The sequence below is a fragment of the Pezoporus wallicus genome, unplaced genomic scaffold (genome assembly GCF_028554395.1).
Source record: "Pezoporus wallicus isolate ANWC-B61680 ecotype Strahan unplaced genomic scaffold, APGP_CSIRO_Pwel_v1 contig_4684, whole genome shotgun sequence".
NCBI classification, from domain to species: Eukaryota; Metazoa; Chordata; class Aves; order Psittaciformes; family Psittacidae; genus Pezoporus; species Pezoporus wallicus.
The window spans coordinates 850,323-863,333 of record NW_026637499.1 but is presented as its reverse complement, the minus strand read 5'-3'; the positions used below and the strand labels follow the sequence as shown (position 1 = coordinate 863,333).

Genomic DNA, 13,011 nt, shown 5'->3' with positions numbered 1-13,011 from the left:
GGCAAAGACTTTGACTTGCAAACATCCTTCCAGTTTAATTCATCTGCTAAGAGTTAAAAGGGAATGATTTATAAGTAAATGGAGAGGTATTTTTATGCCAACCTGGTCACAGTCAAAAATACAAACTTTGTCCAACCTCCCAGGAAATTGTGTAGGTTTCTCCATGTTTCCCTTGTATTGCCTGGCTCTGCCTGCTTGTCAAGAAAGGCTTGACTTTAATTTTCCATGCCTATATCCTACACCTATGAACACTGGAAAAATCAGTAAAAGAAATATGTGGAAAAATTTGCCTTTCACTGGCACAGAGTAGGCGAGTGAGTCCTTTGGAGGAGAAGAATGGGACAAACAGCATCTATTCTGCTGTGGTACCAAAATCCTCATTCGGGAGACCTTGGAGGCTGTGGAGGGTGAAGTCTTTATAGGGCTTCATGCCTATCACAGTGCTCCTATACTTTTGGAGGACTACACAGGTAGTCCAGAGGGGCTGGTTTTCTACTGAAACAACTAAATTAGCTGCCGAGGAGTACGGGGCTCACTCAAAAACCTCTATTCCTGCCACTAGGGAGCGACAAAAAATCACATTGCAGCAGGAGTCTGGGTTACCACTGTGACCACCAAGAGTAAAGTAATGCCCCGCTTACAGCCTTCTGTTCAGGGAACCCTCCCTAATGCCGAGGATATTAATATATAAGAGATTGTATCAGCCTAATGGCCCAGTATAATTGACCTACTGGCTTATTAGTCCCTATTTCCATAGTCATGAATAAAAGGCTTGATGAATATGGTATTTCAATGCCAGAGAACAAGCTCTGGCCCATTCGCGGCTCCTGGAAGCATCAGGCTCTAAAAATGATGCTAGAAGCCATTATCAATTGTCTGGGCAAAGCCTTCCAAGATGATAGATTGGGATGCAGTGACACTGCTGAATGAATGATGAAAAGAAGAAAGTTCCTATTGATGCAGTGGGGTCTGGCAATTAACAATGATGGAAGGGAAGAAAACGCTGAGAAAAAGCATGTCAGTAATAATGGCTTCTGGTAAATTATTACATCATTGCAAACTTTGCCTCAGTAACAACTGTCCTTAACCAGCAGGAGAATGGCTACCCAGTGGTGCATCAGCACCTGAATGGCATTTCTTAATGGTTGCTGGATGTTATTTTAGCTCTCTTTGGAGAATAGGGGCGCCTAGCCAGCCTGCATGAATGCAATGCCTGAGATGGCTTATGACATTCAAAGCACTGACAGCAGAATGCTTTTCATTTAGGGAACAACTCGACAGAAACTATTACATTGTTGGAGAGTTATTACCCTCTTGGGCCCAACATTTGTATGCGAAGGAAACCTGTCTTTCACTTCAAGACAAATCACGTCGCGCAGCAATGTGGTCTAGAGTTTTGTGTCGAATTTAGGAATTCTGTGCCATGTTCTGCCACTCCAGGCAAATAACTTTAAAGTGCTTGTAAAATTGGGCTACTGGGCGCTGAGAACACAGTCAGTGCTGCAGAAAGTCAGGAGGTGGGAGGTCAAGACACAGCTCTTCCACTGCCCATAGACCTGAAGCAGCCATCTACCCCTCTGCTTATGAGCTACCCCAATTCTACAATGGACATGGAGCTTCCCAGCCTCACAGAGGTACTACGAGGTGGGGGGTGGAACTAGATAATCTTAAGGTTCTTTCCAACCCTAACTATTCTATGGTTCGACTTCTTGACATGGGTGAGATACTCAAGGGCATGATGGAAACCACATGAGCGCCATGACCCAGTGAGAGATGCTCTAGCCCCATTTAACCGCTGGAAGCATCTTAACACTTCTCAGACTTTTTTGTTACCAGCAGAAACAACATCCTTCAATATAATTGCTTTTTTCAGATAACACACAAGACTCTCGAAATGTATCACAGCTCAAATGAAACTGCATATGCCTGGGACTTTTTCTGGTTCAGATAGAAGTGCACAGTGGAGGGTTTTGTGATTTCCTCACTATCCACCCAGTGGTATCACCAATGCTCAAAGCCTAAATGGGCTTGGGAAAAACTAGCCCTCTAATAGGATGTCAAAATCAAGGAAAAACATCTGAAGGTTTTTGCAACTTCCCAGAAATTCCCTGATCCTGGGTAATTTTGATGGTCTACCAATGTTGTTGAGCTCCTTGATCATTTAACTCCCATGAGAGTCACCCAACCATCGGCTCTAGGGAAACCACCAATTTCACCACTGAGTGTACAAACTAATGTAGGCAACCACAGTCTGACATAGTCAGGGCAAAAACCTGTTTGTCCCACTTGTAAACCAGCATTTACCGACCATGTGTCTGCAGTGATGGTTACCAGAACGTTTGGGAGAGCAAGCATGGACCACCTGAGCTAACGTGAAAGCTCACCTCGCAGCCTTTGACACAATGGATCAGGGAAGGGTGGGGGTACCACTTGAGTCCCGCCGTGCAGACAACACTCTGGAGGGAAGAAGAAAAAAACCCAACAGGTTAAGACAAAGAAATCAGTGTACAGAAAGCCAGTGCGCTGGGCTCCTATGGCTCTCCTGTACTTAACCAATGAAGTTCAGTTCCTAACACCTCTTGTGTTCTCAGGACCTGGCTGTCCTCCAGGTATTTACAAGAAGTGTTGGACTTGACACTTGCAATAACAGAACATTCGAGATTAAAATAATATTTAAGGTTCTCTGAAAATGTCATGTCCAATATTTCACTCATGGTGGGGGAACGTAGCAGCGAAAGGTAAAGGCACGGGTCTGCTGTCTTGCTCTTGGGTAGGGGGGGATTTCTTTGGGTTCTTTGGTGCTGCAAAGCCTTGCTCTCCTTCACCCATCAGACCTGTGCTTCCTGAAGATGGAAACAGCTAAAGGTCAACTTTCAGATACATTTTCGCACCATCTTAAATAAAAGCACCTCCCACTACACACCTTCAGAATAACTCCCAGATAGGACAGCATCATCTGCTACATTTCATGAGCTTTATCGTTCCGGTATAAACTCTCTTTATAGATTTTCTAGAAGAAGAAAGTTGGAGTGCTTAGTTTGGGGTTAAAATTGTGACTAACCTACTGAAATGATTGCATACCCCAGGTAGACACTGTTTGCCTTTGGACATGGAAAACTAGATTTTAAGAGGGGATGAAAAGTTTGAGGTGACAGTGGAGCTGGTGCTTCTATACCATGGAGGTCTAGGAGAGAGGACTCCCATCCGTTCACCAGGATATCATCACAGGTTCATTTTGGGTTATCATCCACGGATGGAACGCTACAGTGTCCACTTGGGCAAGATGAACACATAGGTGCTCACCCAAAGCCAGGGGTCAGGGTTGGATGGAGGCCTGGGGAAGGAAAGGGATTAACATTTGGGAAGACCTGACGCACAAGCCATCCCTTCCCCTGTTTATTTGAGGGCTAATTTAATCCATCTGCAGGGGAACCTCAACATGTTTTTACAGTTTCTGTCATTTGAGGCTTACCTGGCGTGGGTTAGAGAAAGGACTTTTATACTATCTGACTGGGGCTGTTTATCTTTCCGATGCTTTTGGATTTTCCACTATTAGTCAAGCCCGGCTTGCCCCACCTGCCTCACAACAGGGCCCGTCTGTGTGAGAGGAGAAGCGGCCGGGAATGGGGGGAGGATGTTGTTTATCCCTCGGGAAGCAGGCTGCAAGGTGCGGGGGCCCTGCAGTGTCAGACCTTCCCCCAGCACGCTCCCGACAGACAGCTGGAGATTTCCAGGCTGTTGCCTGCCACAAATGGTGAAGGCTTTAGTCGGATTTTTTTCCCCCTCTTCTGTTTATTGCATTTCACAGCGAAAAGAAGGGAAACTTTTCTAGGTTTCAAAATAAACAAGGCAAGTCAACAGGCAGGGAGGGGGGAAGAGTAAAGGAAGCAGTTCAAGAGCATTTGAAACCAGGAATTAAAACAAAGTGGAAAAACTCAGGCGGTTGCCTCCCGTATCCAAGGCCAGGCAGACAATAAGAAGTGCACTTCCAAAGAGCATCTCACATTCCCCTGGTAAGAAGCATCAATATTTACAGAACCTCTCAATATGTGTGAATGTGTGTGAGCACATGGAGTTAACAAAAGCAGCTAGGTAGCACTGAAACAGGCTCTGAAGAGAGGAGGTTTCCAGCAATCCCTTGCAGAGGATGAACTGACTACTTTCCATGCCCTCCCAGTATTAAAACCCCAGCACCCTCCCTTAGAGGAATGGATGGAAAGTGAAGTCTGTGCTAGGACAGTGATCTTGTTTAAGATTATCCTCAATCCCAAGGGCTGCACAGCTGGACATCCCCCAGGGAACGTGAATGCAGCCCCAAGTTGCTCTCCATAGCACAGGAAAGCCAACTGACCTCATGCTAGATTAACCACTGGATCAGTGGGACATTCACGTTGCTCTTCAGTGGTCATCAGCTTAGTCCCAGTTACTTTGCCTTCTCCTTGGGTAAAGCTTTGCTAATGGAGACCATTAGAGCTATTCCAGCTGAATTCAATCCTGCTAACTTCATGCTAATTAATGGAGCTGGAAGCAGAGTATGCTCAGGGAATGGCCATGGTCCCAGCTCCTCTTGTTGGTTTTCCAAACCCTGAACTCTTACCACCAAGCCTGTTTGTACTCTCAGGCTGCTTTTGCAGTGTGTGCAGTGCAAGAGGATGGGAAAAGGTGTGGGCAGAGGGAGAGACTGGGCTGGGAAACTGAGAAACTGGGGATGATTTGGGTTGTTGGGCATTGTTCCTGTCTCTTGCAGTGCAAACAGGCATACAAGGTGCCATAGAGAGCAACTGGATGGGGCAACTGAGACAAATAAATGTATACAGAGCATGCAAAGAAGGGTACAGGTGGCACTTGTGAGGGACATGATCAGGATCTGATGGTGTCAGTGCACACAGAAAGGAAGCTGACCTCACAAGGTCAACAAAGGATGCTGGATGGAAGGAGGTGGATGGAAGGACCACATCCGACGCGTGCCAGGAGGTGCACAGGGAATAAAGCCCATCTGGCCACTTCCTCTGCCAGCCCCATCCCTTCCCCTTGCTGCCACTGTGGTGACATCTGCTACCCTCATGGCCCCAGCTCCCCTTGTGCATCGGCTTCTGCAGCTCAGCAGCTGCATCGGCCACGCTGTGCAGTCGGCTCTATTGACTTTGGTCGTGTCCCCATCCCAGAAACGCCATCCAGCCACATCTGTGGTTTGCTGGCTGTGACTCCATCTGCTGCGAGGGGAGAGGAAGCCAGGATGCGCTCCCACAGTAGGTAACAAAGAGCCAAGAAAGCAAATCAAGCTGTCATTTACTCCTTATGAGGGAAGACCTAGTGCCTCCAGTCACAGCGCTTCCCTCCCATGGTGGGACTAACACAATGATGTCAACCATTTGCGGGCTGTGGAGGGGATTAGGTTTCCCCAAGAGAGGCTGGTGGAGAGCTCTCCTCCACCTTAGATGGGTCAAGTGTCCCCCAGGGCTTATGCACAGTGACTGGTATCTACTGGTCTCAGCTAACTCTCTCCTCAGCCACTAAATGAACATGACAACCGAGTGGCGGTGGTGAGGGGATCGGCTACTGCTGCCAAGAGAGAAGAGACATAGAGTTTTGTGGCTGTTTCCTCTTGTAGCTCCAGACAGGGTGGGAACTCCTGACATGCCAGGAACTAAGCCGCTGCAGTAAGTCATTCCACTGTTCCATGACTCAGTTTCCCTGCCTGCAAATTAAGCCCAACAGTCACAGAAAGGGGAGAGGGAAAGGAAGGAGGAAAACTGCAAAGCTTTAATGAATAGAGGGGATTTAAGGAGAATTCCTATTAATGGGCATCCAGAAATCCCAGGGCTTGCAGTGCATATGGGAAAACACATCACCATCAGTAGTGCAGTGTCCCAAGAGTGTGGAGGAGCCATGGCCACATTCACCCTGCTGGTAGGCAGAGCTGGGGCATGCCAACCCTTTGCAGGTCACCCCAGGCACGCACATGCTTGTGCAGTGTTTGGCCCGTTCCTGCTCAGCACAAAGGCAAGGACCCAAATTCAGCCAACCTAAGAAATTAAGTGTCTGCCCTGTTCCTCTGCAGTCAATAGGAAAGGGCTGTCAAGCTGTCTTTGTGAGATGCTTCCTTTTTTTCTCTCCACTGCCTGCACAGTCAGTCCTGGCAGCTCTATCTATAGGTGTCTTCAACAGCTCACTGCCCCTTGGCTAATGGGAAATCATGGGAACAGCAGTGGTTGCTCTGAAGACAGCCTCCAGCAGAAGCACAGACACCCACAAGATTTCAGGTGGTTCTTTTTTTCCTGCTAAAAGCACTGATTGAGAAGGCACTGCCAACGTACACTGATTTCAGCAAACTCCTTCAGATCCAACAGAGCAACTCGGCCTGAACCAATTCTGCAGTCGTATGCGTTTGTCAGATGTTCTTCGGAGTGAAATATCTGTTGTTGTTGTTCCTTTGAGAGGACATTTAATTTCTAATTATTTCTTTTTTCTTTGTCATTTTCATTAAACAAAAACTTTTCCAAAGTCCTTGGAAATGAACGGCCACGCTCTGTTCAAACCAATGCGGTTTTTCCTCCCATTTTTCGGTTCACTAAAAAAATCACAACAACAAACCAGGCCCCTTGATTAAAGAGAAAACATTTTGTTTCTTCATCTGACATAACTTCGAGTGAACCGAAAAAGCAAGTGATTTGCACAGCTCTGCTCTAAACAGCCCCCAGAGGAGAGACGGTTCCTTCTTCCCTATTTGCTTCCGTAACAGCTATTGCCTGAGCAGCTACACACAGATGTTATTCTTTTTCCTTGGGTTTTATCTGTGCCTGTCCTCTCAAAGGTAAGCTCCACAGGTCAGTTCTGCCTTTATCTGCTTCTCATTTGTACATTACTTGTGCCTGAATTAAGTCACTAGAAGTGTTTCCTTCGTGTCATTCAAGTACTTGGAGATCCACAAAGACTTGCCGTGTAAGTGCAACCAGCTGCTCCCTTGACTTGTATGGCACAGCAGCAAGCTGTCACTGACCATAAACAGAGACACCTATTATTACTGGTATATAACACATTGCCATGGGGACCTTCCCCTAAGGCATCCCAGTCCTGTCTCTCCAGGGGGTCTCCCGAGTCCCACCGGTAGCAGCATTTGCCCCATGAGGTACCACTCGCTGTGCGTGACATCCCCTTATCTGAGAGTTGAAGAAGATGGATGATATACAGCTACCAAAATATCCCTTCCATCATGTCTCAGCGCCATCCCACTTGTCTCCTAAAGGTTTCCCTCCACCTCCCAACACAAGTTTTCAACCCCAAATCCCACCCTCTAGTTACAAATTGTTTGTGGGGTGAGACTTTTCTCTGCTCCCAGCCTAAATCTCTTGCAAGATCCTGACCATCAGGGCAAGAAAGGCCTTATTTACCACTGTACTCTTGGAAAGCATGATTTCTCCTCCATCCCTCACTCCCCTCATCTCCCCCTTTACAACTCTATGTTTTCCCTGCTGCCTAATGAGCCCTCCAGAGACCTGCAGGTATAAAACTCGTTACAGCTCCCTCTGCGCACCCGCATCAATAAACGAGGGAGCACAGCAGAGAACAGGAGGGAAGCTGTCACTTTATTTCACCATGAATTACAAAACCACTTTAAAGTCTAGCACTCGGGAAAGGACCAGTGAGAAATTGCCCCGAATACAGAGATAGGGGTTTTCTTTATGCTTCATGCCTGAAACTTGGCAAAGCCTAGGCTTAGGCAATGATATAATCTCGGCATCTGGAGTGAATGGGAAGCTGGGAAGGACACTGCAAACTTGTTCTGTTCTCTGGACTTAGGTTCCCCACTGCTTTCCAGGATTTATTCTATTGCTCTGTGTGAAACAGGGAAGTATAAAGTGGTTATTTTTCAGAGCAGCTCACAACCCACAGCCAAGGCCAGATTTCAAAAATCCCAACCCCTGGGTACATACTTAGGCATGTAGAGAAGCAAACAGACTGTCAAAGCTGCTCAAAACATGCTGGGGCTGTGCTGGCTGCTTGTTCGTCTCCTAAATGGAGAGTTGCAGTGTGTAAAACAGACTCCTGTAAAGACAGGGCCAAGTATGTGAAAGCCAGTAAGTGTTTGCTCAAGCACCACCAGCAACCTGCACTCTGGTGACATGGGATGTGCTGGTATCTTCTGACATGCACTTGAGCATGGCCAGATAAACATCTACGCCATGCAGGCACAAGTGCTGGTTACATGCATTTTGGGGCAGGAGAGCACATTTGTGTAGATGGCAGGAAGGGGGTTTAAGAGGAGGTAGATGAGTGTGTCCCCACAGGTTGTGTCCCCACAATCCAATTGTCTCCCACAGGTATTCAAGTGTAGGCACGAAACCAAACAGCTCTTTGCTTCAGATGGCCTGTGTGTATAGGGCGTGCAAGGCACTGTACATGGTGTGCATGTCCCCATCAGGGTAGACCTGGAGGATGCGCAGGATGGTGTGCCATGAGTGGTTAATGCTGCCTGAGTGCTTGCTGCAGGCAGGAGGAAGAAGTGGTGACCTCTGGATGGGGCTGTGCTGAGCAGGCATCTCTTGCATGCGGGCGAAGGGGTGGGGGGAAGGACTCAGCCAGCTCTGCTGGTTCGGGAAATGAAATACCCTCTGTATCAGCTTCTTTTGTCATCCAAAAGCAGTGCAGAAAAATCGAGGTCTGCCACCCAAGGAAAGCAAAATACTGAACGGGAGGAAGCAAATAAAACCTGGCCAGTGCCCTTTCTCTGTCTGTCTTCCTGTGTCATGAATCATGTTTCCAGATCAGACCCACTGTAGGTGCCAGGTGGATGTGAGCACACTGATTTAGGGCCTTTACCTTGAACTGACTTTCATTGGGAAATCATAGAGGGAAAGCAACTTGGAGAGGAAGCCACCACATTACTGGAACACCATGTAAGGACACAACAAAAATCAGGAATTCTTTTCTAAAGGGCAGAATTAACCCTGTATTCCCCTCGCTGAATGAACCACAGGTAATGCTGTTCACTCCCTTCACATCAACACACAGCAATGGATGTAGGTAGTGAAATTGCCAGGCACTGACCTTCACTCTTTGAGGGTTCATCCAGTGCTGGATGTCTTGCACGGTCTCGTTCACACGCAGGAGGATGGGCTCGTGACTGTGATCCAGACATGAAGTGGTACACTCCGTGCCTGCAGGAAACACAGTGAGGATAAAGCTAAAGGATAAAGCAAGCAGCTCCTGACCCTTTCGGCATCCCTCCAGCTGAAGGACAGGATTACAGCTCATTTTTCCTAACTTGCAATTAGCAGTCAACCAGAACTATCACATATCTTCTAGGCACACACGAAATGCTGAGTACAGCCCTGCACCTCAGCAGATCGTGGGGGTGGCAGATATTCCAAGGCCTTTCTGTATGAGCTGCGTATCTCTGGCTATTAACTCCAAGAAGGGGGTCAGGTTTTGCACTTTCAGATCATCAAGGAAATGTGAAGGTTTTTCCATTTCAACTGCTCTTTCAAGCAATGGGATCGATTGAGCAGAGGCCGGCAAACTCAACTCACCTATGACACGATAGAAACCTACCGTTTGATCTGTCACATATACAGACCTTCAATAATCATCTTGCAGAGGGTGCCCAAGCCTAACGACATTGCAGGCGAGCTAGCACCTAAGTCCACAGTCGATAAGAAGTACACGGAGAGGTAATGATGGCTTTGTTCACACATAAACCTGCTTTTTCCCTGATTAACTGTCATGCCCAGTGGGAATCCTGTCCTTTCTTCATTAAAACATGCTGCGATACTCTCCAGCAATATCCCAGAGCCCTGTGGTGACACAACCGTAAGCCCTAGTGTGTTGGACCATTACCATTTCCCCCCTGGAAAATCACTCCTGAATGGCACAGCTGCTGCAAACATGTCATTAGGATTTCTGCACTCCAATCAGCGCTGGGGGAGGAATTAATCTCCACACTGGTTTGGAGAGCTGAACCTTTGGCTCAACACACACCTCAGCCTGGAAGGGCAGATTAGGTGTCTGAGGAATAACTGAAGGTGTGTGGGATTCATAGTGACCACGACTGGATGCTATTATTTTCCCCACCTGCTTCTGACTTCTCATGAACTCCCACATGGAGGAGTCACTGGGAGCAGAGCAGACCTGGGCTGTTGAGCCAGGAAGGACTTGGGAGGACTTGGGGTTTGTTTTGCTTTCCCAGTGCATGTGACAGTGGCTCCATGGACCAGCTGGGTGAGCCCCATTGACACCACCCCCATTGCAAGTGAGTGGAAGGAAAACAGCTTCTCGGAAGAACATGGACCAGGATTCCAAAAAGATAAAGAGCAGAAGGAAAACCCAACAACCTGATCCCAAAACGTGCTCTCATCTGCTGAGGATAAGAGCCAAAGGTGGCTGTGCCCTCACTGAGCTCTTCCTCTCCAGCAAAAGTCACACTCCTATGGAGGATTTAGCCCATGAGACCCTCACCTCCATGATGGCTGTGTGGTCCCATCCCAGAATCAGGCCCACCAGACCTTGCATGCGGGACTGGTACCTCCTGACAGCCACACTTGCAAGAGGACCAAGGGCTGTCAGGCACCCACTGGGTGGGAAGCTGCAGACCCTCCTTCTTCCAGCACTGAGATGCTCCCCTCCAAAGCAGGAATTGGTATTCCTCTCCTTGGAAAACCCTGGCCAGGTTGGAGGTAACCTCATCTCGAGGATAAAACACCTCTCTACATTAAGAGTCAGGGCTCGCCGCTCGCTCTCCTGCCACGCTCCTTACACTCTGGGAAAGGAGCAGGTCGGAATTGTTTTGATATATGATCTGTAATTGGCATCATTACAGAGCGGTGATCTCATCCAGGTCGTGTTCTCCTCCCCAGGGAGGGAACACAAGCAGGCTCGTGGTCCCTTCGCATGGCTGCGATATAATGAGGGAGCAGCGCAAGAAGGAAATATCTCCAGGTTCAAAGGGACAGGCAGAGGGAGGAGGGGGCTGGCAGGGGCTGGGAGAGGGGCTGCAGGAAGGGGCCTCGGAGGTCTGTGTGGGTTGCAGCCTTTACAGCATGGAGACCTCAAAAACAGGGGCTGAAAATACAATACAGTGTGTACAGTGTGGAGTCTTACCCCTCCCTCTGCCTGGGTGACACAAAGCATGGCTGAGGGCAAGGAAGTCAATGACCCTTTGCAGGGTGAGCAGGCATCCCAGAAAGAAGGGGGAAAACATACTCTTACAGCAGCTCCTAATCAACTGTCATACCAAAAGGGATGCTCAGCTGGTCTCATATTCTTTCTGGAAAGATTTGAATTACCCTGGTGCTGCACTTCCCTGCCAGCCTCCTGCCTTTCCACCTCCGGGGCATGTGTATGTGTGCCTGTGGTTGATGGAGGGGGACATGACAAAAGAGCAAACACAGGTACATTCTCTGCCTGTATTTTGAGGACTGGATGTGTCTCTGGCATGGTCTGGCCTGCTGGCTGCCCATTAAAACCAGCTGGCCAAGAAGGCACATGATGAAACTGGAAGCATTGCAAGGAGCCAGCAATCATGTTAATATGATGCCTGGCCTCGCAGAGCTTCATGTTTCCTGAAAGCATTTCCCTGTAAAGCCTCCTGTAGCAGCCTCTCACTCAGGCAAACAGGACCATAGGACTTCAAGGACCGCAAGATCCTTCCTTTCTTCCTCCCTCTCATTCCCATCTTCCTCCTCAACTCCTGTCCCTGTGCTTCCCACTCCCTCCCAAGCTGCATCCTGCAGGAGCTGGAGCTCACAAACCTATGCCGTAGCCGCCGGCGCACTGCAGCTTCAGGTGGCTGTTGAGCTGTGTGGGCAGTGTGCACTGGCCCTGCATCTCCCTGCAGAGATGAAAGGACCCACTCCAGGTGCCATCCTTCCGGCAGTGAATCACGTTGCTTCCACGGCCCTGGAATGAGAGGAGGAGATAATGCAGATGGCCACAAAAACAACAGCAAAGACAGGCTAAGAAGTGAGAAGCAGGCAAACCTGAGCCAGAAGCAAAGTTCTGCTGGAACTGGAAGAGTCCCTGGTTGGGAATGTCAGTGCTGGGGGACAAGAGGGAGTCTTCTTCCAAAGAATAAAGGAAGGAAACCTGCACTGCATACACGCGCACCGCTCTTGTGTGCAATGCAATGTCTTTACAAGGCCCTTGCACGGTCTCTACCTTAAAATAGACCCACTCTAGTTGTGATAAAGGTGCATTCACTCCATTTGCCTTCTATCTTGTTGAGAGGTTTGTGTTGAATGCAGACAACCTTTTCCCTCTTCCCATTTTCTAACTGGTTGCATCATCTTTGTCTCAAAAATGAAAGAATTCCCAATGGCTATCTGAAGGAGGAAGGAAAGCAGGACACGAGCAGGGATGCTTAGCAGGGCAGAACGTGCTCTTTAGAGCTTGGCTGCCTTGAGTGACAGCAAGAGAAGAGGCCGAGACAGACACTCACAGAGGCAGGTGGAAAGGAGAAAAAAATCCTCTGGCGTGGGAATGGGCAAGGAATACAATATGACATTTCTCTCATAGAGAAGATTCTCCGTATGATACTGAAGAATGAATACCAACGTCCGAGGGGAAATATCATGCCCTTTAGAAACAACAAAGGAGTGTACAGGCAATCTTTTGTCAGATCTATCCTCATGGCACTGGGGATTTCTGCACAAGCTATTCTGCAGGATCTGCGAGCCCAGCTGCCACGGGGTAATGCGGGACACCCAACAGGAGGATGTCTGGTGTGGCTCCAATCCTCCCGCAGGGGCCTTGCTGGGTGGGAGAACCATGCACGATCTCTGCTTCTCCTCACCCATTTTATGTCAGGCATGCTGTCTGCAACCTACCCACCCTGCTCTTGGAAACTGTGTTGGGTATCTGGGAATCCTTTAGTGTTCTCTCTATGATGGGATTCCAGCAGGGCTGCTGAACTCTTCGCAGGAGCTCTTCCGCATGACCCACACCCATTGCTGCACAGGGATCGGCACAAGCCACTGGAATATGCGTGGAGGATTGAGCAGCCTTCAATGTTAATCT

At 48.5% G+C, this 13,011-nt stretch overlaps 1 protein-coding gene across 2 annotated transcripts in view; it reads right to left on the bottom strand.

The window, feature by feature from the left end:
- The window catches only part of PAPPA (pappalysin 1), a 365,133-nt gene that overhangs the window by 16,752 nt on the left and 335,370 nt on the right, over positions 1 to 13,011 (bottom strand). For both annotated transcript variants that reach the window (XM_057405883.1, XM_057405882.1), the window contains exons 18-20: positions 11,748 to 11,895; positions 9,049 to 9,158; positions 2,385 to 2,456 (exon numbers count right to left, since the gene is read on the bottom strand). In XM_057405883.1, coding sequence (XP_057261866.1) covers positions 2,385 to 2,456; positions 9,049 to 9,158; positions 11,748 to 11,895 — 330 coding nt within the window. The remainder of the gene's footprint in view (positions 1 to 2,384; positions 2,457 to 9,048; positions 9,159 to 11,747; positions 11,896 to 13,011) is intronic.